Source organism: Cydia splendana, chromosome 21 (assembly GCF_910591565.1).
Source record: "Cydia splendana chromosome 21, ilCydSple1.2, whole genome shotgun sequence".
NCBI lineage: Eukaryota > Metazoa > Arthropoda > Insecta > Lepidoptera > Tortricidae > Cydia > Cydia splendana.
The window spans coordinates 4,757,198-4,783,654 of NC_085980.1; the positions used below are offsets into that span (position 1 = coordinate 4,757,198).

The 26,457-nt window shown below is 40.9% G+C and overlaps 1 protein-coding gene across 2 annotated transcripts; it reads left to right on the forward strand.

Moving 5' to 3' along the window:
• Positions 1 to 1,434: 1,434 nt before the first annotated feature.
• Positions 1,435 to 26,103, forward strand: LOC134801112 (ABC transporter G family member 20-like). Of its 2 annotated transcripts, XM_063773641.1 has the most exons (15): positions 1,435 to 1,644; positions 4,167 to 4,326; positions 5,266 to 5,528; positions 11,207 to 11,297; positions 16,058 to 16,196; positions 17,151 to 17,260; positions 17,793 to 17,896; positions 18,776 to 18,897; positions 19,212 to 19,336; positions 19,884 to 20,058; positions 21,484 to 21,587; positions 22,319 to 22,401; positions 23,013 to 23,166; positions 24,084 to 24,282; positions 25,585 to 26,103. In XM_063773641.1, exons 1-15 carry the CDS (start codon positions 1,523 to 1,525, stop codon positions 25,797 to 25,799), a joined length of 2,166 nt encoding a protein of 721 aa, XP_063629711.1. In that variant the 5' UTR covers positions 1,435 to 1,522; the 3' UTR covers positions 25,800 to 26,103. The 2 variants fall into 2 exon arrangements, with proteins under 2 accessions (XP_063629711.1, XP_063629710.1); XM_063773640.1 differs by lacking the exons at positions 1,435 to 1,644; positions 25,585 to 26,103 and adding an exon at positions 1,793 to 1,921 and having other exon boundaries at positions 24,084 to 24,317.
• The last annotated feature ends 354 nt before the right edge of the window (positions 26,104 to 26,457 follow it).

Sequence of the window (26,457 nt, forward strand, 5' to 3'; positions counted from 1 at the left end):
CGCGAATACCTATTCATAAGAACGCAATTTTCTGCGACAAGTAGTTAAAAAAAAACGATGTCATACAACCGGACGTTCGTAATGACGGTGGCCATGCAAATGTATAGTGTCATTCGTGTTGCTGCAATTTAGTACTAATTACTAATTAACCGACTGTGCGGCGTCGCAAGTGGCGATTAAAAAATGACAGATGATGACATGATTTCTGTGTGAGATTTCACATGTGACGCGCATTTTTGTAATACTTCTGTCTGTGCATCGTAAGATCGTAAGCTACATCGCTGGCATAGGTGGTTTCTTTAATCTTCACGACTAATCTACTAACTGTAATATTCTTACCAGATTCTTCAATCGGTGCAAATTCTACAGGGATGTTATGGTCGCGCTAAACGCATATGAAATAAGAATTATACACTATACGCAACCGGGTCAAGATAGCAATTAGCTTCACGTCTCTCCTACGGACATACCCAAAATTCTTCATCATCAAATGATGCTAAAAAGAATAAAATTAGCCTCCTGTCGCAAACTGCTGAGCATATAGGCCTCTCTTAGTGTACGCCACTTATCCCGAAGTTTCATCCAGAAGTGTCCCGCGATCTTCCGAATATCGTCCACCAACCGGGCTAACGGACGCCAGGCGCTTCTTTCATCCGAAAACGGCCACCAGTCGCTTAACATTTTGGTCACCTGCCGTCACTCTGCCTAGCAACATACCTAAAGTTAAAAGCTATAAAAAAAATCTGATTGAATCCTTATCCGCAAAAAGGGTACCCCTTTTCTATTAACCTGTAATACAATCACTATTACACACAAGCTGTAAAGTGTAAACTATTGCCCACAGTTGTTGTGTCCTGGACGTAGGTTTCCAAAGAAAACTCCAAATTATAGGATACTGACTGATGTGCTACGTTTAATGTTCAGATACAGACTGCCGTAAATTACATCTACCCTCTATATGAAAACATAACAACAGTGCAGACTAATTTTGTTTTAAAATCTGTATATGATCCAACCTTGTGATAACCACAGGTTGGTCACAGGCGAGCGCTATTCTCGCACGTCCATCCAACATTTTACGTCATTGACAAGAATCGGACAAGCAATGTGACATCTGACATAGGTATTAACCCTATTGAAGGTACCTATTTTTAAAATGGGTTTCACAATTTTTAATTCTTCCTATCATAACACGTTTTTGTTATTGTCCTCAGGTATCCCAAGCATGCGTCACTAAGCACACAAAATGGCGGGGCGGGAGCTCGCGGTGGTCGTGTCCCGGGCGTACAAGTACTATGGCAGGGAAGATAAACCCGACTACAAGCCAGTGCTGCGGCACTTTAACATGACCGTGGAGCGAGGCATCATGTAAGTAACACACAGTATGGCGGGGCGGGAGCTCGCGGTGGTAGTGTCCTGGGCGTACAAGTACTATGGGCGGGAGGACAAACCCGACTACAAGCCAGTGCTGCGGCACTTTAACATGACCGTGGAGCGAGGCATCATGTAAGTAACAAACAATATGGCGAGGCAGGAGCTCGCGGTGGTCGTGTCCCGGGCGTACAAGTACTATGGACGGGAGGACAAACCCGACTACAAGCCCGTGCTGCGGCACTTTAACATGACCGTGGAGCGAGGCATCATGTAAGTAACAAACAATATGGCGGGAGCTCGCGGTGGTCGTGTCCCGGGCGTACAAGTACTATGGACGGGAGGACAAACCCGACTACAAGCCGGTACTGCGGCACTTTAACATGACCGTGGAGCGAGGCATCATGTAAGTAACACACAGTATGGCGGGGTGGGAGCTCGCGGTGGTCGTGTCCCGGGCGTACAAGTACTATGGACATTGGACGGGGGGACAAACCCGACTAAGACCCCTGCTGCGGCACTTTAACATGACCGTGGAGCGAGGCATCATGTAAGTAACACACAGTATGGCGGGGTGGGAGCTCGCGGTAGTCGTGTCCCAGGCGTACAAGTACTATGGACGGGGGGACAAACCCGACTACAAACCCGTACTGCGGCACTTTAACATGACCGTGGAGGGCATCATGAGACTTCCATTTTATATTTAAATGGCATATGCTTTTGCCATCTTGACAGATGATTCAAGCACCGGTTGCACGCAAGGGACAGACGAGTCTCGTCACTGTATAAACCAATGCGGGACCGGCATTTCGGACCGCATTTGTGGCAACTGAAGGGGGTCATGTCGACGGCAACCTATGGAGGATTGCCCCCCTGGATAGCGTCCCAGTTTGAAATACATAAGTGCAACTAGTCAACAAAAATGCTCTAATCAATAATGCTCTAGCAAAAACTAGTCAATAGGCACAGATGTATCGAATTGCCAAACAAAGGCCTATACTTCTGTGTCTAATTCTTGTTATACATTGACAGATTTGTGTGGCAGATGTGTCTAACTGACGGGTGGACACAGCGTACGTACACATATCCCTAACTAGTGTACCAGGAAAAAATCAGAGCACTGCCTACATTTTCTCGAAGCGTTTCGTCGTCTTCTTAAACACTCATAATAATTTCGGTTTGAATTCCTCCTGCACTCTAGAGAGCTCACATTTTTAAGAATAAGAATAATATTTCAGAATAAGAATAATATTTATTTGAAAAAGACCTTGTTAACAAATATCAATAGGTATCCTGTGGCCCCACACTAGGCTAAGGAGCGGACATCTTTTAGGACATGATAACTGGAAAATACAAGACCAAAAAATATAGGTACTTAAAATTCGTAAAATCCGACACAACAACCAGATAACTATCACGACGTCATTTTATTTACACACCGTTTTTTGCACACAAAAGTACAGTTAGGAAGTAACTTATTAGCACCACGTAACGTGTTTGGTGTAGGCACCGTTATTTCTATTCGCAGTCAACAGAACACAGTCAGTCAATGACAGTTGAGAAATTGAGTCATATGAATGTACTAGCAGCCCGCACGGGTTCACAAATTATACACCTAAATCTTCCTCATGAATCACTCTATTGATAGGTGAAAACCGCATGAAAATCCCTTCAGTAGTTTTTGAGTTTATCGCGAACAAACACACAAAGAGGCAGACGCGGCGGAGGACTTTGTTTTATAAGTTGTAGTGATATATGTACCTATGCCTTATTATAGGTAGGTACCTAGAAAAAGAAACATGAGAAATACAGTTAGGTACATAAATACAAATATGTACCTATGTATTAAAATTTTATATAGAGCGCAACTCCATCCTTTCGAATAATACTTGTATGTACTTCTAGCACTACCCAGTAGCCAGTAGTGGCCCAGGTATCGCTGGGAAGACAGTGTGGCGGCGGATCTGCTTCAGCTTCGCGCCAGTAACTGGCAGGAAGTTGCGCAGGATCGGGACAGGTGGCACGCTCGTTTCGGAGGCCAAGATTCTCTTTGGATCGCTGAGCCAAAATAGTTAGTTAGTTAGTTACTTCTATAGTAAGATAGAAGAAGAAACACTGGACGTAGATTCGATTAAGTTCAACGGTTGTTTGCAAATACGAGTTTAATTTTTTTAAATATTTTCCTTAAATATGTTTACCTAACCTGCGAAACAGATTAATTGAATACGTGTACCAATTCTTTTTATTATTCTTACTTATTTAATACAATAAAACTCGTTGGTTATTTTTTGGGATTATGTTCAATATCACAATCAAAAATCAAATCAAAATCAAATATTATTTATTATCAGGCAACTAAGGCCCATAGATACATACCTTACAAACTAACATACATACAATAGTAAAATCTTACAAGCTAAAAATTATTTTGGCGACACGGCGGTTTTGGTCACAATGTAACTTATGATTGTTTTTAGGGTTCGTACCCAAAGGGTAAAAACGGGACCTTACTAAGACTCTACTGTCCGTAGTGTCCGTCTGTCCGTCTGTCTGTCTGTACGTCATCCGTCCGTCCATCTGTCTGTCACCTACTAAAAACAAAATAAAATAAATATTTAAGTTGGGCTCCGTACGGAACCCTTCGTGCGCGAGTCCGACTCGCACTTGGCCGGTTTTTTAAATATCTATCGTTAAATATAAATAATTTCAATCATTTAGCAGTGGATGAGCACGTTGATGGGCTCTTAATTTGTTTATAATTCCATGACAATACTGAACTGAACCTTTTTTTCCAGATACGGCCTTCTTGGTCCATCAGGATGCGGAAAAACCACACTGCTCTCCTGCATCGTTGGCAGAAGACAGCTGGACAGTGGCGAGGTGTGGGTGCTGGGTGGAAGACCTGGGGAGAAGGGGAGCGGCGTACCTGGACCCAGGGTTGGGTACATGCCACAGGTGAGAACTATACCGGCTACACGCTGAGGGTGTTCTAGCTTCGATCGTGCCAGTACGTGTGCAGAAGACAGCTGGACAGTGGTGAGGTGTGGGTGCTGGGTGGAAGACCTGGGGAAAAGGGGAGCGGCGTACCTGGACCCAGGGTTGGGTACATGCCACAGGTGAGAACTAAGACTACACGCTGAGGGGTTCCAGCCAAGGCTTGGAACCGGTTTTTGCTTCGTACAAAAAATACCGGTATTATTACGTTCTTTTTCGTTCTTTGGTTTATTATTTCATTTTTCAATTTAATAATACGAAGTCGTTACCTAAATACATGATTCAGTCCTACGGAAAGACTGGAAAGAGCATAAAATAATTAGAAATATTTGGCTATTCTGGGATTTAAGAAAAAAACCGGTTCCGAGCTTCGACCGTGCCAGTATACTCTGTTTTGTGGTGCGCGTGCCGCGACCGCTACAGGGGACCATCGAGTGCGCCGACTTCTGGCCAAAGGGTGTCATGTTTCGGAGGTTCCGGGGCAAACTGCCGAATCCGACACAAGACCAGACCAGTTTTTTTTTTTAATAGATTACATATTGTTATAATTCCTTTATTAACGATTTAAGAACAAAACTTAATTAATGACTATGCCATTCATCAATGCGATTATTAATAAGTTATTTCTGAACTCAATAGAAAAACTTAAGTGTGGGAAGAGACTTTCTTTTGTGAATTCCGACGGAAACAATTCAAAACCTTGTTTGTACCTGATGAGTGATGACCTTTATATTATACGTTTAAAAAAAAAAAATCTCTACATATATCCGTCTTAAGTATTTACAGAGAGAACTAGTTTAATTTTGCACCTTATTGTATAACAATAACAATTCGTCTTATTCTATTCTATTCTACAATTTTCGTAGCTTAAGAAGTCTTAACCACAACATTTAATTTCAGGACATAGCTCTAGTCGGGGAACTAACGGTGCGCGACGCGATCTACTACTTCGGCCGGATCTACGGCATGAAGATGAAGAAGCTCAGCGATCGATTCGAGTTCCTGAGCAACCTTCTAGACCTGCCACCTGCTGGAAGACTGATCAAGCAGTTGTCTGGAGGACAGCAGAGGAGAGTGTCGTTGGCAGCTGCATTGGTACATGAGCCTGAGCTGCTTATACTGGATGAACCTACGGTTGGACTGGATCCTGTGCTCAGAGAACGGTAAGTCCTTTTAAGCACAAGTTACAAGGTATTTGAAGTGCCTCTGGAGTGAGCTGTACCTCTAGGATAAGGTGTTTCTCAGCAATCTTCTAGATCTGCCGCCGGTCGGGAGACTGATCAAGCAGTTGTCTGGAGGACAGCAGAGGAGGGTGTTGTTGGCAGCTGCATTGGTACAGTCGACGTCAAAAATATGTTTACACTTTTGCCCCTTACTCCTTTGTAATAAGGCGAAAAGTGTAAACATATCTTTGACGTCGACTGTACATGAGCCTGAGCTGCTTATCCTGGATGAGCCTACAGTTGGACTTGATCCAGTGCTCAGATAACGGTAAGTCCTTGTAAGCACAAGTTACAAGGTATTTAAAGTGCCTAGAGTGAGCTGTATCTCTAGGATGAGATGTTCCGTTGTAATAACAGTCTGGAAAAACCAGTGGTGCAGCATCCATAGAACTCGATTTCCACCTGAGCACTTTTCCTTCAGCTAATGAACAAATTAGCTTCGGGTTGTAGGTATTCAATTCACTTGTTATGCACGGTAACACGGTAAACAACGAATTTTCATCTTATTGGCCATTGATTAAGCGTTGAAGAAATAATTTGTAAGACTATAAATTTTAAACTAAGTATTTGGTATAACTTAAACATTTATTTCTACGTTTAATCTTCTGCAAAGAAACCTCACTGCGGTATTTATCCAGATGAACAAATGAGCATGTCAAGGTGTTTCCGATTTCCACAAAACATCGTCGATTGAAAGTTTACTCAGTTCTCAACATTTCGTGACTTGACTCTTGGCCGTGTTTTATATACTTAAATATTTAATACAAGGATTTTAAAAGGCGAATTACTAGTTATTAAAAAAATATTGTCACGTTTCGTTCCTCATACCTAGTTGTCACGTTGATCAAACTTTTGATCGCCATTTGTCATATCCAAAAATGCCACGCACACGCATGACAGGAGCTAGCAAATTGTAAATATTTATGCTACTTTATTTAACCATAAAATTATATTTACTTTATACTTTGTCTGCGTACCTACGCCATTTACGAGTTATTGCTATAATTACGACGCGAAGAGTTGTTGATGTTTAAAGGGTTAACATTGGCTAAACTTCTTATTACCTCCTTAGACTTCTTGGTCCTTTGATCAACATACAATTATATGCACAGCCCTGTCCCACTTAAGCTTGTGTGTTTAAACAAACCTTCGTGGAAGGATCTTAATTGATTGTCAATGTCAGAACGAGGACCTTAAATAAAAACAAAATTATCATGTTAGTTTAATATTTCCTTAGTTTCCGTCTTCCTTCTTTTAGCGCTAAGAACTAGTTTATATCATCTAAGTTTCTAACGGCGCAAAGAGTGATTATGCTACATAATATATATGAACCCTTTTATGGCCTTTTCAATACTTAATTTTTGTCAAGTGAGTCTCTGTGATGAATTAAACAAAAGTCTGGTGATGGTTCTGTAACCTGGCGCCTGTTCCACTACGCTGACATCTGACACTAACTATTTTCTGTACATTTGACGTCGGCAAGTAAGGATAGTACGTAGCGTCAATACAATGACTTGTTGGACCAGCAATGTACGGTAAATTGTCATTATGGTGACAATTGTCACAGTTGTGAAATAGGTGCCTGTGTTTCTTTGGATTTGGCATACCTTACTTACTTAATGGCGCAGCGAACCAAAATGAGTCCTGGCCTCCGACACGAGTACACGCCATTTGTCTCGATCCTGTGCCATCTCCCACCAGTTATCGGCATGGAGATCGCGCAAGTCCGCTTCAACAGCATCGCCCCAGCGATACATGGGACGTCCGATCGGCCTCCGCCCTACCGAGCGTCCCAAGTAGTCCTCCATTCTCAAAACGTGGCCGAGCCAGCGAAGACGGTGAGCCATTGTCTCGCCTATATAATTGGGTACAGCCAATTTGGCATACCTAATGACATCTTTTTTATACGAATGCAAAAAGCTTTCAATGTTTATCCTCATTGTAAAAAAATGTTTTGCGAGCCAAGTATGTCAAACAAAGTAATGCAATGAGTTACCAATAGACGTTGCAATTATATTGTGTGTCATTTTACATTGCGTCCTATAAAAGGCAATTAGCTGAAATACCTGGGGACACCTGCAAGAATGATTCGTTGCCAATTGCACGTTACCCAAGGCCGCCGTTTGGCAATGGCTATTTGGATGCACTGTTGGACATTATTGGGCCAATATCTTAGTATGTCGCCGGATTGTTGCAAATCAATTGATTATTTTGTATGATTCAATGGTTGGCAATGGTGTCCCGGAACTCCCGGATAATTTAATGAAATGCTAGAATAATCGTTCTTGGGTTCTCCTTGGCGCCCTAAAAACCCCGGAACCCTAAAAATCATAAAGCATCGTATACAAGTGAGGTTCGTCACGGTTGCGATGCTAATGTTTAATTAAAGTTGCTAAACACGCCTGCGCACGATGGCCGAGACTTTGTGGCTGCGTACAGTGAACAGCAAAAGAAGTGTTCAAAATTATCTGTACATTCTTCTGCTCAGTGATGGATTAAGATCGAAGTCGGCTAACCGCGTCTCGCGAGCTACAAGCGACTCTTTGGAGGTACGATTGTGGCTGTTCAAGTCACCCAATAGTCAATCCGGTTTTGGTTAATCCGGTTTTTGACTTTCTGACACTGGCTTTTACAGGACTAATCCTAGGGCCTATTTTAGATTTAAGCTAGTTATTAATTTCGTTTAGTGGTACCACTGTATATATCTTGTAAGTATATTATTGAATGTTTTAACGATAGTTCTTAGATTAGTGTTAGTCAGCATTGGTGTATTCTTCTTTTTCCTAAATTTTCACATTTTTTACGAATGTTTTCTTCACCAAAAACGTTACTTTGTGTCTGACTATACAAGAAGAACCAAGCCAAGCGAATCCTACACGCGAGCATTGCTTTTAATTACTCGCTTAGAATCACAATTAACTAATTGTAATGTCTAAGATATCGTAAGTGACCTTGAAAAATCATCACGGTCTGATTCGCTTTTATGTAAAGCCTTGCTAGAGTATGATTTTTACGAACTGCTACAAAATTGTGTTGAAAAGACCTTGGCAATAGTCAAAAGTGTGACGCTTACTTTCGGTGCCCGACTGCCCGTGGACATCCAATACTGTCAATATAATTGAGGACAGTCTTTTCAAAAGGGCTTATTTATCTTCGAACAACACGGAAGGGAGTCGACATTCGCACTATTTCCCCTCTGCCGAGGTACACGATCAACTGTGTATGCACACAACTAGCGCGGTGCGTGTTGTGACTCATCCGTACACAATAAAGAGATCGAGGTGTGCAAGATTTGTCTTTGACGTGTGTCATTTTCTATGTATTTGTGTCATCATTACAGATTGGATTTTGTATGTAGTGAGTGAGAAGTACGACCCGCAAAAAATGGTGGAACAATTTGTACTGTAAGATATCGCTTGGGCTCCTCCCTTCCGACGTGTCGGAAGCCGGTGTTGCTCGAAGGGACTTATGTCTCTATGAACACCATACAAAATAAGTTAAGCGGTTATCCACACTGATGCAGTTTCCGAATGATTTTTCGAACCATCGCTATGCTCGTGGTCACTTTTGGAATTTTTCGCTAGTTCGGGTATCAATATTAGCACGTCAGGTTAAACAACAACTTTGCCCCCTTGTAAAACAAATAACTATTACCTAATGACTTCATTAATGGATATCGGGAAATTCCTATGAGAATTTCATACTATTGTGAAGGATGCACGCGGAAAATGATTGATGCAGTAAATTAGCTCGGTTACTCGTTCTTCCATAATTATTAGTTATTACCTACAATGTAAGAGATTATTACTCTTGTCTCTGAGACCTTTGACTTTCTAATACCTACGCCATGTTAGAAGTTATCCCGTCTACAAAGGTACAGTCATGCATCCTTTATACAGAATGGCCAAAAAATAAATGCATTCCCGTTGCCAGGAAGGTTTCGGGATTATACTGAGCAATTTTTACTATGAGACCAACCCCGAAAACGCGAAAAAATAATTTGGCTGTTTCATACATATTGGCTGGTCCATTTTCTATGGAAGGGTAATTTTTTTTGTAATATTGTATCGTGATCGGATAGCAAGTTAGCAACTCATTTATTTATTGTATCCCTACAACGCACTTAACTTTTAAAAAAGGTAACTCCGTAACTAATTTTGGTCAAATTACGCTTGACATGGTCCGATTCATTAAAAGCCACCATTCGCGACTCTCTAGGCAGATAACATGTCGAGCCAAATTCGATCAAAATTGCGTGAGTGACCCGTTATAACCCCGTTGTATTTTTTTTTTATATTTTAACTCTGTCTGTGTGTGTGTGTGAGTTCGGTATTTTGAACTCTACCTGGCTTTCGTAGATTTCAGTAAAGCGTTCGACAGTGTCAAGCATTCTGCTGTATTCTCCGCAATGCGTGAGTAACGTATCGAAAATGCTTATATTGAACTCGTTGGAACCATATATCGGCAAAGTACAGCCAGCATTAAATTGCATGTTCCTGGCCCTAAATTTCGCATTGAAAAGGGAGTCAAGCAGGGTGACCCTCTATCTCCGAAATTGTTCACCTCATGCCTACAACAGATTTTCGAAAAGCTAGCGACCAGGTGGGAAATAATGGGCATTGACGTCGGCGGCAAAAGGTTGACTAACCTGCGTTTTGCCGACGACATAGTTTTGTTCTCCCACACTGCACCCCATCTAGAACAAATGCTACAAGACCTTAGCACGGCAAGTCTTGAAGTCGGACTCGTAATGAACAGGGCCAAAACCCAGTTAATGACCAACGGCGCGAAACATACGGTCAGCGTTGATGGGCAGGATATCCAATATGTCGATGAATACATCTATTTGGGCCAGACAGCATCCTTCGATAACAGGCAGTCTAAAGAAATCGATCGACGCATCGAAAACGCCTGGAAGAGCTTCTGGTCCATGAAGGCGCTAATAAAGGGCAGCCTTCCACTGACACTAAAAGCTCCTTCCTGCCTATCCTAACTTACGGTGCCCAAACTTGGTCATTAACGGAAACCCAGAAGTCCCGACTCAAGATTTGCCAGCGAGCAATGGAGCGCAGCATACTATTAGGAGTTCGCAGAACCGATCGGGTTAGGAACACCGAACCGCGCTCCAGAACTGGTATAGATGTGGGTGTTAAGGCCGCTACGCTTAAGTGGGATTGGGCGGGACACGTCTGCCGTATGCACCCGGATCGGTGGGCCAAATTGGCTACTGAATGGACACCGTAGATTATCCGGGGCAGAGGTAGACCAAAAAAGAGATGGCGGGATGACCTTGATGCTTTTTGCAGTGACTGCATGGCGGGAACATGCACCAAACCGTGATGTGTAGCGGAAGAAAGGGGAGGCCTTTGCCCAGCAGTGGGACACAAAATAGGCTATTAAAAGTAAAAAAATAAAAACTCTGTCAATAGTATAGATGGTCAAGCAAATCTTGTCAGTAGAAAAAGGCGCGAAATTCAAATTTTCTATGAGACGATATTCTTTCGCGCCTACATTTTTCAAATTTGTCGCCTTTTTCTACTGACAAGATCTGCTTGACCCAGTAAATCACATTTTTTTCCATGGTCTTGATTTTCATATTTCTATTTGTCTCATTGCAGAATATGGGAGTTTTTGTCAGAACTAGCGAGAGGGGGCACCACGGTCATCATTACCACGCATTACATCGACGAAACCAAGCAGGCGCACAAGGTAATTACCTACTTATTACATAATTATTTTCCATCGTATTTTCACGGAAACGTACGAACGTGTCTTGCTATTCCAGTCAGTCTCGGTACAAAAAGTGCTAAAAGGTTGATTGAAGTAGCATGACAAATACGAACGTTTCCGAGAAAATACGATGGAAAACAATTATGCACTACATCTGTACATACCTACTAATTGTTATCAATCATCATCTTATCAATAGCAATTTTCTTTTTGGTGTTTTCTGAGTTTTTTCTTCCATTTATGAAAATAGATTGCCTTCAAAATGTGTCATTTAACCTACAATTTCCTATGGCAATGTTACAGCTCACCTACGAAACTTTTATATAAATCAAACCTTTTGGCCTCCTCCGTTGGTTGTCAGCAGGGTGATCCTTTAGGCCCAGCCATTTTCAGTCTCGCCATCCATTCTATCATAAAAAATCTAAATTCTAAATTAAATATCTGGTACCTGGACGACGCAACCCTTGGAGGTGAAGCCGATACTGTTTTAGACGATTTAAAAAAACTAACATCAGAGTTAAAATCAATCGGCCTAACTCTGAACTTTTCGAAATGCGAACTTTTTATTTTGAACCCTTCCTCCGATTGCAAAATTATAGAGGTCAGCTTTGCTATGATAGCCCCCGGAATCAAAATTATTAGTGACAATCAGCTTCACCTTCTTGGTTGCCCTATTTTAGATCAATCTTTCGACGAATATGTCAATGCCAAAATCCAAAATTTTAATTCTGTTTCGGAACGCCTACTAAAAATTAATATGCATACCGCCTTTTCCATCATTCGATATTGCCTGTTCGTACCCAAATTTACTTATGTTCTCCGCTGTAGTCACCTTTGGAAGCATCCCACCCTACTTTTAAAACTTGACTCCTTAATTCAGGATACTCTGTCATCTGTTCTCAACATACGTTTTGAAGAAAGGTCCTGGACCCAGGCCTCTCTGCCTATTCGGCACGGTGGCCTGGGTATCCGCAAAATTTCCAGTGTGTCGCTGCCTGCCTTCTTGTCCTCGGTGCATAGTGCTCAAAACCTGATTGGAGGCATTTTATCTCGCTCTCTCGGGGCCATAGAGGCAGCACATTGCACCGAGGCCAAGAATGTTTGGTCACTAACCTGCAGCAACACGGACCCGCCTGCCAATCCATGCTCGCAGAGGCAATGGGACGAGCCGCTCTGCCGTCTAGTACGGAATAATCTCGTTGATACGTCAACTAGTACGGCAGACCGAGCTCGTCTTCTTGCCACTGCGGAGTGGGAGTCGGGTCTGTGGCTACAAGCCCTACCCTCTCCATCCATAGGGACCCTATTGGACAACACCACCTTCAGACTGGCGACTTGTTTGCGCATAGGGACTGTAACAAACGTCCCCCATCACTGCCGTTGTGGTGCCATGGTGGACAAATTTGGACATCATGGGCTTTCCTGCGGCAGAAGCGCCGGACGCATACCCAGACACGCCAGCATTAACGACGTCATCCGAAGGGCCTTTGTCAGCGTCAAAGTCCCGGCCATACTCGAGCCCGTCGGTTTGGCTAGGGACGATGGCAAGAGGCCCGACGGTATGACGTTGGTGCCTTGGAAGATGGGACGGCTTCTAGTCTGGGATGCCACATGTGTTGACACCCTCGCGCCGTCCCACCTTCCGGGCACCAGCAGAGATGCTGGTCATGCCGCGTCCATGGCAGAAGACCTCAAACGCCGCAAATATGCCACCCTTGGCAGTAGTTATATTTTTGAGGCGTTTGGGGTCGAAACGCTGGGGCCGTGGGGGCCAAGCGCGCGCCGTATATACAGGGCCTTAGCGGAGCGCCTTATAGATGCCGCAGGGGACCAGAGGGCTGGCCTGTATTTTGCTCAACGCGTTAGTATTGCCATACAACGTGGCAATGCGGCCAGCCTTCTGGGCACACTGCCCATCGGCAGTGACTTGGGGGACGTTTTTTATTTATAGGCGTTTTATTTTAAGTTTATTTAGTTTAGAGATAGTTTGTATTATTATTTTTAAACTAATTTAATGTTTTATATTTATTTAATAGTGTTGTAATAAATATTTGTCATTTAAATAATAATCAGTATAATCACACGTGACCGAAGATATTCGAGTTGTTCTACAGTAGTTGGGGAGTTATAGTCTAGTTTGGTGGTTTACGGTGATACAATAACGACGCTATTTCCATATTCATTGCACCCAATTGTGTTATGCCATTATTTAGCAGTGTGTGTGTAATAATTCCGAAAAATACTGCTAGATAGAGTCCGTCAAAGTTAGCTAACATTTCCAAATAACCTTTAACATCAAATGAAACAGACCGCATCAGGCGTGTAATTCAGTGGATTTTCATTTGAATTTAGTTTTTTTTTTATTAGAGGTACCTAAAGTAAACAGTTTCTTTTAAAACTGGTAATTGATCTGTCTTGTCAAGTCACCTTTAGAAAATAAAGTACAAATTTGTATGTCTACAAACTATCAAAATATATGTGTTTTCATGACAACACACTAGTGACACTAGTAATTTTATACCGTTCAAGAAATGGGTAGATATAGATAGAATACTCTTCATTGGCACACCTCTGTAAAAAATACAACTTAAGGAAAAACAAATAATTAAAATAGGGTAGGTCCTGTAGGGCTAAGATGGTCGGTTCTTTATCATTTGTCACCTGTTACGTTCTAACAAATATGTAAGTGCGAAAGTGACGCATGGCGTGATAGGTGATAAAAATGCGACCATGACATAGCTTCTGCAGTGGCTTAATCACATTGTCAGATCTTTGCAAGATCTAATCGAACATTACCTAAACAAATACGACAATACTTTCTAAAGCGTTGACCAATCAATCTGAGACTGCGCAAACGCTTGCAACAATACGTCCATGTCGTCTATGTCAAGGTTGTAGAATAATGCAAATTATCTTAGAACATGCAAGGAAGGAGATCAAAGTTTATTTCCGAGCTGCTGTAAGACTATAAATACATGATACAGGATGAGGATGTTTTTTTACTGATGAGAAAAGAACGAACAAGTTTAAAATGTCACTTAACGTTGAGCTTTTTAGGGTTGTGTTGGCTTTTAAAAGGTAAAACGGGACCCTATTACTAAGACTTCGCTGTCCGTCCGTCCGTCCGTCTGTCTGTCACCAGGCTGTATCTCACGAACCGTGATAGCTAGACAGTTGAAATTTTCACAGATGATGTATTTCTGTTGCCGCTATAACAACAAATACTAAAAACAGAATAAAATAAAGATTTAAATGGGGCTCCCATACAACAAACGTGATTTTTGACCAAAGTTAAGCAACGTCGGGCGTGGTCAGTACTTGGATGGGTGACCGTTTTTTTTTTGCATTTTTTTCTCCGTTTTTTTTTTCATTATGGTACGGAACCCTTCGTGCGCGAGTCCGACTCGCACTTGCCCGGTTTTTTTGGATCTCTGGCAAAAAATAAGTACTTATATTGAGAAGGCAATCCAGATACCAATTTTGTTCCACCATCTCTACTTGTCCCCATTACTCTTACCTTTGGGTGTAAGAAATGCAATGATATTGAACTGAAATTAGCATAATACGGTGAGTATAATATAAATACGCAACATATTATGTTACAAAATATTTTTTAACAAAATACAATTAGGTATAACACATTGCCTATTTAGCGCATAGAAATATAAGATATGAATAATTACTTAAATTAAAAAATAAAAAGGGTCACTCACGCAATTAAATTAATTAATTACGTTCAACGAGTTTAGTGTTAAGTACCTACAAGATTCAGTTAAAGGATTCTCGAAAGGAACAGCACCAAAAGTTTACCGTACGATTCCCATAACGGATGGAAATATGTACTTATGTTGAAATTCGACCTACATTACGTGAGTGACCCGATTATATATTTTTCCTTTTCGTGGCTGAGGGTCGCGACCACGCGAGGGATTGCTCGTTTGCCCCGTTATAATTATGTATATTTTAATGAACTAGCATTATATTCCACCTCTGAACTGCTATTTGCTTACTTACTTGCAACGATTTCATCTCAATATAATTGCAAATTACTTCACCGTGTCTTCTGTAATGGTGATTAATATCTAAGATCTATAAGTGGCAACGTCAATGAATTATATCAGCACGCGATGATTTTTTTTAAACTTGTTGTTGTTACTAATTGTTTATAATCACGTTATTTCTGAACCAAGATTTCCATGATGGTATATTTCTAAAGCAATTTTCACTACGATCACCATTCACTAGACTATGTATTTATTTATTTATTTCAAACACCTTACAGACTTACATACATTATGTATTTTATAAACTTAAACTAAACAATATTTGGCTCCGTTGAATCGGCTGCGCTACAGGATCCCCCTATTTATTGGCGTGAAATGTAAATAATGTCAAGTTTGTGCTTCTAACGTAGCCCACAAGATGGCAGAATTTACAATGCACAAGATAACGTAGGTACGTGAACCGTAGAGGGCAACACTTGCTTTGGCGTGAAGTGTCAATTGTACCTCTATGTGTATGTTGGTTCCGATGAGAGCTGCTCTGAGCCAAGATAGGTGAATTAAGTGATTCTATTGGTTCTTAACAAACACATCTCTGGTGGAAACGCAGCCTAAACATGTGTCCCAAAGCTGCGAGTTCCGAGGTGGTGAATTTTCCATACATCTTTTGTTTCCAAAAATTGTAGTAGTTTTGTACGTAATTGGCTTTATTTACTTATCTATTTATCTTTCCAACAGATCGGTCTGCTCAGAGATGGCCAGTTACTAGCAGAAGAATCCCCAGAAGAACTCATGCGCAAGTTAGACTGCAATAACCTGGAAGAAGCGTTCCTGCAGCTTGCCATGAGGCATCATGAGCTGTCTCCTAGAAGATCGAGTAAGTACCAATTCGTCTATTCGTGTCTATATTCCGTGTTTCATACACAGGATGCTGTCTAGTTTCGAGCAGTAGGTACAAATTATTATCTTACATCTGTTTTAACCTTTTCTCCGTGTCAAACACAAAAGCTGTCACGCGGACGCCACGTCACCGAAGTGTCAAAACTAAAATTGAACTTTATGCATATGCACGTAAGTCTATGTTGCTTTGTGGTCTGTGACTGATTAATCGGTCTTTGGCGTTGAACCTGCGGTGCGGATATATCGGTCATTGGGGTCCAAAAGGTTAATGATAAGCGCTTACCTACTTATGCTTGTGGACGCTTGAAACTACATGTGCAACATTTTCCCTGCTAATTATAATATAACTTGTCCAAAAAATGTTGACAGGGAGATATTTCTACGGAACGGTTGCAGAAGGTTTTTTTGCTACTAAAATAAAATAGAGTAAACAGCCCGCTCTTTCTAGAGACTACATGTTCCACTAGCTTGACCGTAACTAGCTTGTTTTCTTTATAAGAGTATTGTAGTCTAATGTTATAGACGTTTGCTAGACTCAGTGTCTGATCTCGGCCCGCCATCTTAGAACCGAGGTTATAGCAAGACGTTTTTACGTTACTTTAATACTTCATGTTCTATGCTAAAACTACTTATATATACAAGTTTTCTTCTTCCTGAAGCTATATATAAAATTACTTTATAATAAAATTAAAAACTAAACTAATCTAAATTAAAATAAATCTAAATAAGGCCCCCGCGCCATTGTGCCAAAGATGCAAGCAGCATTCCCTCGCTGAACGGCAATACTAATGCGCTGCGAGAAAAAGCTGCCAGCACTCTGGTCACTGGTAGTATCGACCAGCTTTTTGCACAGTTCTTTAACCGTTGCTAAAACTATGCCTGATTTGCAGAGTTGACAGATGTTACTTAAAAATAATTTTCGTTATTTCAGCTCTGACGACGTCTCCAGACGTGATCCCGGACAGCGTGGTGAACGCCGTGGAGAGCCGGGGACAGTTCGATTCCCGGGAGGACTTTAGTGTAGTCACCAGCAGCACTGATGTAAGTTGACATAATAATTTTATCTAAATATCAGCCTAATCCTTATTGCGATTCTGTTTAGGCCCTAAACTGAATTGCTAAAGGACCGAGCTATATAAGTCGCATAACTCGGTCCTTTAGCAATTCAGTTTAGGGCCTAAACAGAATCGCAATAAGGACATCATGGTAGGATTTCAGTGTACTGTAGTTTTACTTCATCATTATTATCAGCTTTGTTGTGTATATGACGAGTATATGACTGTTCCAAGGCACAACAATGACAGTCGATTTTTTCGCTCTCTTCTATCAGGCTATGTTATGCCAGTCAACTTCAGGGCATAGATCTGTTCTTTGTCATACCAATGGATTCACTCTTTTCGTTCAAATTCTGCTAACTGTCTTAATATATGTTATTAACACAATAATAATAAAAAACTCAATTTGAGGCAAGACAATTCGGATTTCCTTCTACAATATTAAAGAGCATACGATTTTGCCCCTTATTGTTAATAAAAAATAAAATAACTTCAAGCTTTATATTATTAAATTTCAGGTATTAACCAAAAAAGAGAAATCCAAAGACTGTAGCGGTAAGTCGCGGGGGCGGTACAAAGCCGTCTTTATCAAGAGCCTCCAACAATTCTCCAGGCATCCTGGGTGAGACATTTTGTTTATTTTTCCCAATTGTGATTCCTGTGTATTTTATTAAGAGCCAACGGGAGTGGTCATTTCTCCATACAAACGTACTCCTCGTTTTCCTCCGTGGTTTTTGAAGCTAGAGCAATGATTTTTTCAACACAGATTAATATTGTCAATATCTGTGTCGGACCGTTTTGCTTTTTTTGATATTATTGTTTTTTAAGGCGCTAGAGCCCTTCAAAAATGGCCAAAATGGCCTAATTGACTATGCCGCAATGAGAGGCGTGGCATTCAAAACTGATATCAATTAGCCAAAAAAGCAAAACGGTCCGACACAGATAATTTCATAATCATTTAGATTTCCAAATTTCGTTACGATTGGTTAAGTTATGGAGGAGGAAACAGAGGAGTACGAAACCTCGATTTTTGAGATTTTTACGCAGGATTTTTCGCCTTGTCCTTATCGCACTACTTTTAGGTGCCGCTTCCGTTAGCGAGACGGGTATATTTACCTAAAATATTTAAAACTCAGCTCCTGTTTCGTCTTAATTACGTTTAATTAGCCTTCTAAGATTTCATCCTGAAGCCAAATTATCTACTAAAGTTCTCATAATCAATTTGAAAATCCTTACTTCAATAAGCATTTAATACTTTTTGAGCACTCTCTACGTTATTACTTGCTTGCTTAAAGGGGGTCAGCTGTAAGCCCGCAAGTTGTTCACAAATAAAATACTTAAAATAAAATAAAAAAGCACAAACGAAAGGTATATCGGTGATCTTTTTTGATTCTTCTTGTTTCTTACAGCAAAAGTATTGTCGGCCCCGGCAAGACTATTTGAATATAGAAAGAAAAAATAGTTTTACAAAATATTCTAAACACACACTTTATGATTTCAGCGGGCTGATATTCTCGGTTCTATTCCCTATTATCCAAGTAGTGGCGTTCTTCTCTGCTATAGGACACGACCCACGTGACCTGCACGTCGCCGTAGTCAACGACGAAGCACGGTTGTCACCATGTAAGACCCTATTAATACACATTAAAGGAACAGTGTTGGTCCTAGATTACTACCTTGTGCAACTCCTTACTTTATTAAAAAAATATTTAATTATCTTTCAAAAAATATACAACTATGAGTTGCTAAAATAACTAGATCAGAATAAATTTTCAGGAAATTCAAATAAAATGATAATTGCTATCATTATGTTAATATAATGAATATGGTTCCCAATCGAAAACTTCACTGAAGTTGGTCAGTCTTAAAAATGTTTTTTTGCGTTTTAATTTAAATGTTTAAAAGATGTGTTAAATGTGTGATCTATATATTTTCAGATGGTCTCAGTATTTGCCAAAATAGCAGCCTAAAGCCAATCGTACGATACGACAATGACACGTGCTCGCAATATATGCTAAGTTGTTGGTTAATTGAAGAAATGGCCAAATACAAAGTTTATGAGGTAACCATGCTTTATAATATACCTTGTAAAATGTATAATTATTGTTGCAATAAAGAATATTTACTTATTTACTTATTTATATGTACTTGTTACGTGCTGTCAATTTGTAACTACTAAAGCCGACCACTGACTAACAGTCCGCCATACGATATCGGCCGGTCAGTTGTTCGGAACTGTCAAATTTTTGTTGTAACTGACAGGCCGATATCGTCCGGCGGCCTGTTAGTCAGTGGTCGGTTTAAGCTTTATGGTTGATAAGCACAATTATAAACTGCAAGTGACCTACGTGATACCTACTCGTAAGTTTACTAACGGAAAGGGCGAGCAACCAGAATTCAATAATTTCCTCGTTGTTCATTTATGACGACACGTTTGGAATAAATTTCATGACATCTCGCTTTTCAATACAAACCCTGTACAGTCGAGTGACAATTAAATTATGACTAGAAATAAGTAATAGGTATATAGAAACAGAGGTTTGGTAAATCATAAAAATCCTAGACAAGTTCAAGCTCATCCGCCTCTCAAAGTTGAAATAACATTTCAGATACCATACGACACAGTAGAAGATGCCAAGGCAGAAGTAACAAATGGCAAGCTGTACGGGGCTGTGTACATTCCGCGGAACTTCAGTGAGGCCCTGGGCGAACGGTTTCGTGAGGGTGATGTACCTGATAATATCGTGGATGAGAGTACAGTCAGCGTGTGGCTTGATATGACTAGTAAGTTTATCAATTTATTAAAGGAACAAATTTTCTAAGTGATTTTGATTTTGATTCAGATAATGAAACAATAGTTGCTTTATGATGATATCCTGTTATTCCTCATCAGGGACATAGGGCTCTCAGAAGGGATTTCCATTCTTCGCGGTCCAGCGCGGCCTCTTCCAGCTCCGCCCAGCCGAGGCCAACTGATGCCGCCTCTTTTTCCACTGTGCGCCTCCAGGTGGTACGTGGGCGGGTGGGCAGGTGGTAGGTGATTGTTTGGCCTTCGTAAAACATGTCCTATCCAGCGCCATTTCCGCAGAAGTATCTCCTTAGCTAAAGGGTTTTGGCCAGTCAGTTCCCATAGTTTAACATTGGAGATGGTCCGTGGCCAGTAGACTCCTACGATTCGCCGCAAACACTTGTTTACAAACACCTGGAGTCTACTGGTTATGTCTTGCTTGACTGGCCATGTCTCGCATCCATATAGGAGGACCGACTTTACGTTCGAGTTGAAAACCCTTAGCTTGGTGCGGCGAGTGATGACTGTGGAAGTCCATACGGGTTTCAACTGCGCATATGCGGCGCGGGCTTTATTGATGCGAGCTTCAACATCCGCTTCTGCACCTCCCAGGGGGTTCATAACACTTCCCAGATATGTAAATTTTGTTACTTCTTCAACTGGCTCCCCGTTTACTAGAATAGGCGTTGCATTCTGGGCGTGCAGGCGCATAGCTTTCGTTTTAGCACAGTTGATACGCAATCCCTCTCTTCCTGCGGCATCGGCCAGGTCATCGGTCTTCGACTGCAGATAGTCTTGTGTCGTAGCGAGTAAGCACAGGTCATCAGCGAAGTCAATATCTTCAAGAGTTTTGCCATTGACCCAGGGCAGCCCCCTTTCCGCTTGACTGGTAACTCTGCGCATCACATCGTCCAAGACAATCAGGAACAGCAATGGTGACAGCAAACAGCCCTGTTTAACTCCAGCAGTGACGGGTATCGGATCTGACAATTGGCCCCTGTGCATTATTCGACAAGTGGATCCCTCATAAAGGCACTTGATTATTTCTACTAGTTGCTTTATACGCACTACAAATAAACTAATCAACGTTAAATGTCGCCATGTTATAAATGTCGCGGCAGCTGCCATCCTATATATAAATACTTAAGTTACAATTAAAATATCCATAAATTAACCAGTAGAACGAAATGCACTAGTACTAGATTGTGAAATCAAAATCATAGTGGTGAAACTTAACAAAGACTTATGTGAGAAGGTACCAACCATTAAAAGACAGATGAAAATGGTTCTTGCTAAGTAGAAATGTAGCCCAAGAACTGAAACACATTGAGAGATATAAATAAATAGATACTTAGTGTATCAGGGATTTTAAACTATTTATACATTTCTAGGAATAATTTGGCTTATTTCTCATTTTCCAGATCACCAAATCTCCAATTTCTTGAAACTTAAGTTCCACAAAGCTTACGAAGGTTTCACGAAACGGGCGATGACAGCCTGCGGCAGACCCGAACGACTGGTGCAGGTTCGTATCCAGACGATAGCAAATTGTATGTATATATTTGTATATATAACCTCACAACTCATTTAAATAGTCTCAACCAATCACATGCTCACGATTGACTGTTAGATTTTCTAGCATGACTGAAAAATGCAGCTTCACCCAGCAATTTCAAAATTCATGTATGCATATAATTATATATTGTTTATATTTATTTATGTAAAGTTTCAGCAAGCACCCTGTATCGTATCACATGTACCTATACTTCACTAAGGTAACGAAACTAGAATACATTTTTGATTCCAGCCATGTTTATAATTTTGTACATATCTGATATTGTCTTTATTTGAAAAGATACGAGAGACCCCTTAGCGTGTACCTACTAACTTAGAAGTAAATTACCCAACTTACTTACTGGACTATAACTAAAAATACACTACTCCTAAAGCCCTGTGCAACTCCTAAATCCTCCATACTACAATAGCATGGTGTCTCCTAACATACAGATAATGCCCTTCTCTGGCACATGATCTGCTTGACGGCCCTTTCTTGTCTTGGCGAAAGAAATTGGTGCAACATTGAAATCACCATGTTATCAATTTAAAAACCAACATGGCATTAAGGCGATCTTCACATTAATCATGGTCTGATAATCGCGTAGCGTTAGGAAAATTTCTGATTAACTGATATTGATTTTAATTTATTATCCATTTGTATTTCGTAAAAGAATGGTACGTGAGATATGTATTTATCAGATTCCAGTGCACTTCAACGAGCCCATCTACGGGAAGATGAACGGGCAGTTCGTGGCGTACATGGCACCTGGCGTTATGATCACGTGAGTATAATAAATTGTACTAAATAAGGACAGTGCCCAGAATGTCTATAATTACAACAGCCACGGATGTCAACCACTAAATAAGGAGGAAAATCTCTGAGGCTTTTGTAGAGGCTGCGTAGTTTTATCACGAGACTCCTATATCATCTTCGTTCTCGTCATAAGACCAGCTAGATTGCACGATTGGAGAAAATATGCTGTATGCATGTAAGAATGGTGAAAAAGTCCAGAATTGGTGAATACAAAAACTATTCCTATTTCATCACTTTTCAAAATAAGTTGCCATTCTCTCTGACGCAAAAATCATTCTTGAGAATTTGTAGAAACTCTTATAATTATTTAAATATTGAAAGATTAATCTTAGGAATATTTAAGGTGGTTGCAATCTCAAAATGCTCTAGGGTTAAAACTTCAGAGGAAACAACCAAAAACATGGGTATAGGAAAATTAGCGCTCCTTTTATTAGGTTCTCTGAAAATAAGTCTGCGGTTGGGTCTAATTGCCACGACTCTTTTCACACATTTTGTATGGGTCGCGGCAAATAGACCGCAGTTTTTTCTAGAAAGACCGCCGACATTCCTAGCAACATTAATATCAATGCTGTTTTCCAGAATCATCTTCTTCCTGGCGGCCGTGGTAACGTCAACCTTGATGATCGGTGACCGCTTAGAGGGAGTGTGGGAGCGGAGCGCAGTCGCCGGAGTCCAGCCTAAGGAGATGCTACATGTGCATATCGGGATACAAGCCACCGTTATTTTAGTACAGGTAATTATCAACATCCAGAATTCTGGGTGCCACCTATTTAATGGGGTATATAAGGAAGTCCGTTATTTGTTTGATCTTTGTTTTCGAAAGCTAAAGTGATTTCGTCTCTTCCCATTATATTAATTAGAAAGAGCTGCTACGTATGTAGCTGTATACAGCTGGGTATTATGTAGGTTAAGGTATACAATTTGCAGAGCAACCAAACCTGTCTAGTTAGTGTGCCTTACTACAGTTCCTCGTGGACCTCTTGATGAGACGAAATGCTCTTACTCCAAATATCGAATCCGACATTGCAGTGGAAAAAAGTGGAGGAAGCACTTGTCTATAAAATATCAAGTTTAGAGCATTATATCCAGCAAGTCATAGGGGTATTCTACAAAAAGGTATACTTTGACGGGGATTTGACAAGTATGGCAGCTACCTAACCTGCAGAAATCTGTACCTATTACATACCATTGGATTTAAAGCTAGAAGTTATCAAACGTTATCATGCCAAAATCGGCTTCTTAGCTTTATCAGAACTATTAGAAGTATTAGAACAAATTAAATTATTTTCAGAAAATATTTTAATTTGTTTTTATTTCAAGTAGAAACACTACTATATAAATTATAAACTGAAATAAATGTCATATACTAAGAAAAAAGTGACCAAGGCCTCCAGTGCCCCAGACTGGAATCGAACCAGCGTCCTCTGCTATCGCGGCAGGTGCCTGTGCCATTCGGCCACCGGGCCACAGCGGCATAGGTCGAATTTTTCCAAGTGAAGTGTTTTATTTCAGTTTATAATTTATCAGAACTGTTTAATAAATAGCGTCACGTACCCGACAATTTTCTGAAATGCCCCTATAGCTCAAAATAGGACATTTCTCAATATGTTCAGACAAGGCTCATAAAATTTTAATTTATATTTCTTCCAGACCATAGAAATGATGCTGCTCGGCTACGTAGGTTATGGATTACCCACCAGAGGTTCCCTGTTCGCCTGTGGCTGCCTGCTGTTCCTCCAAGGCCTCAGTGGAATGTGCTACGGGTTCCTGCTCTCTGTCTGCTGCTCCAGCTACACCATGTCCTTCTTCATCGCCACTGGGAGCTTCTACCCAATGATCCTGCTATGCGGTAAGTTCTCCAGGCCATAGACATGATGCTTGGCTACGTAGGCTATAGCCTGCTTACCAGAGGTACCCTGTTCGCCTGTGGCTGCCTGCTGTTCCTGCAAGGTCTCAGTGGAATGTGCTACAGGCTCCTGCTCTCTGTCTGCTGCTCCAGCTACACCATGTCCTTCTTCATCGCCACTGGGAGCTTCTACCCAATGATCCTGCTATGCGGTAAGTTCTCCAGGCCATAGACATGATGCTTGGCTACGTAGGCTATAGCCTGCTTACCAGAGGTACCCTGTTCGCCTGTGGCTGCCTGCTGTTCCTGCAAGGTCTCAGTGGAATGTGCTACGGGCTCCTGCTCTCTGTCTGCTGCTCCAGCTACACCATGTCCTTCTTCATCGCCACTGGGAGCTTCTACCCCATGATCCTGCTATGCGGTATGTTTTCGATGCCACAGACATGCTGCTTGGCTACGTAGGTTATGGACTACCCACCAGAGGTTCCCTGTTCGCCCGTGGCTGCCTACTGTTCCTGCAAGGCCTCAGTGGAATGTGCTACGGGTTCCTGCTCTCTGTCTGCTGTTCCAGCTGCACCATGTCCTTCTTCATCGCCACTGGGAGCTTCTATCCCATTGGTAAATTAGGGTTAATATTGACGTAATTACCGCTAATTAGTCATTAGGGTTGAAATTGGTTGTACCAATTCCGTTAACACCACTCCGCTGCACCGAAAATGCTATAAAATTTACGATGTCTGCTCATAACTTAAAATACTTATAGTGATAGCGGTACAGCCTGAAATTCGGGAATCAGCTGCAAATGGTGTTAAAGGTATGAAAATCGGCACGATTAATCTTTAGGCCATTTGAATCAATTTGACCCGTAGCACCAAAAAATAAAAACAAACGGAAAGGAGTTATGACGTCATCTTTTTTTTGTATGGAAAAAAAACAATTTTTTGTTCAGAAACCTATCGTGTGTGGTATTAAATGAAAGGGCATTTTGAGCCGGTTCTAAAAATATATCACATTATTATATTTCCGTCACTTGCATTCAATTAAAATAAAAATAATTTTCAAAACATACCAAGTTTGGGCTCCTCCAGATACGAAACCGTTGAATTATTTTTTGTAAAATGAACCTTTTTGTAAAATTGCTATTATAATTAAGATAAAAACATAATTTAGAATGATTTACTCCAGAAGTATCCTGAAAGAAAGCTCTAACTCTTTGTCTTTTTATTTTAGAGTTTATTGTAATCATCTCTGAATATCGTTTCTAATCTTCTACTTTACTAAATAATAGAAAATTTTTCTCCACAGGAATCGTCTGGCCCTTGGAAGGCATGGAAAGGTACCTCCAATACATCGCCCTGTGTCTCCCCTTCACCATCCCCTCGAAATCCCTCCGTGACATCATGGAAAAGGGCGCCACAATTTTGGATACCTCCGTATATACTGGTTTCCTCATAACTATGGCCTGGATTGCCATTACTCTGGGCCTGTGTTTCTTAAGGCTGAAGTATAGAAAGACGTAGTTTCTTGTGTAGTTAGTTGGGAATTATCAGTGTTAATGTGAATATTTTACAATAAAAAATAAAATAGGTAATGAAAAAGGGCTCCACCATCTTTGATACCTCCGTATAAACCGGGTTTCTCATAACCGTGGCGTGGATTATCATTACTCTGGGCCTGTGTTTACTATGGCTAAAGTATACATAGAAAGACGTACAATTTCTTGTGTAGTTAGTTGGGAGTTCATCTCATCACATGTGGATATTTTGCTGTATTTTGAAATTGTGTTTAATTAAAATCGTAGAAAAGGGCTCAACCATCTTGAAAACCTTAGTAGGTACTTATATACAGGGTGTTTCATCACCGTAGCTGGATTGTCATTACCCTGGGCCTGTGTTTCTTAAGGCTAAAGTATATTAGGAAGACGTAAATTGTTAAAAGTTGGAACTTATCACAGTTGGATAAATTGATGTATTTTGAAATTGCATTTTATTAAAAAAGTTCAGGTGAAAACCTAGTGGAGTATGTACTCGTAATACAATCCAGTACGGTTACCATCAGTTTGTCACTGACGTAAACGCCGTCGAGAACGTAATTTACTTTCTATACATCCCGTTTGCACTAATATGCGAGTGCGAGCGAGATGTATAGAAAGTAAATTACGTTCTCGACGGCGTTTAT

What these genes read in the sequence shown, in the direction of transcription:
- LOC134801112 (XM_063773641.1), top strand. Translation starts at nt 1,523, where the DNA reads ATGGCGAGGCAGGAGCTCGCGGTGGTCGTGTCCCGGGCGTACAAGTAC. An exon ending in GATCCTGTGCTCAGAGAACG is followed by an intron (nt 5,529 to 11,206) that starts GTAAGTCCTTTT and finishes GTCTCATTGCAG; the next exon opens with AATATGGGAGTTTTTGTCAG. An exon ending in CAATTCTCCAGGCATCCTGG is followed by an intron (nt 17,897 to 18,775) that starts GTGAGACATTTT and finishes TTATGATTTCAG; the next exon opens with CGGGCTGATATTCTCGGTTC.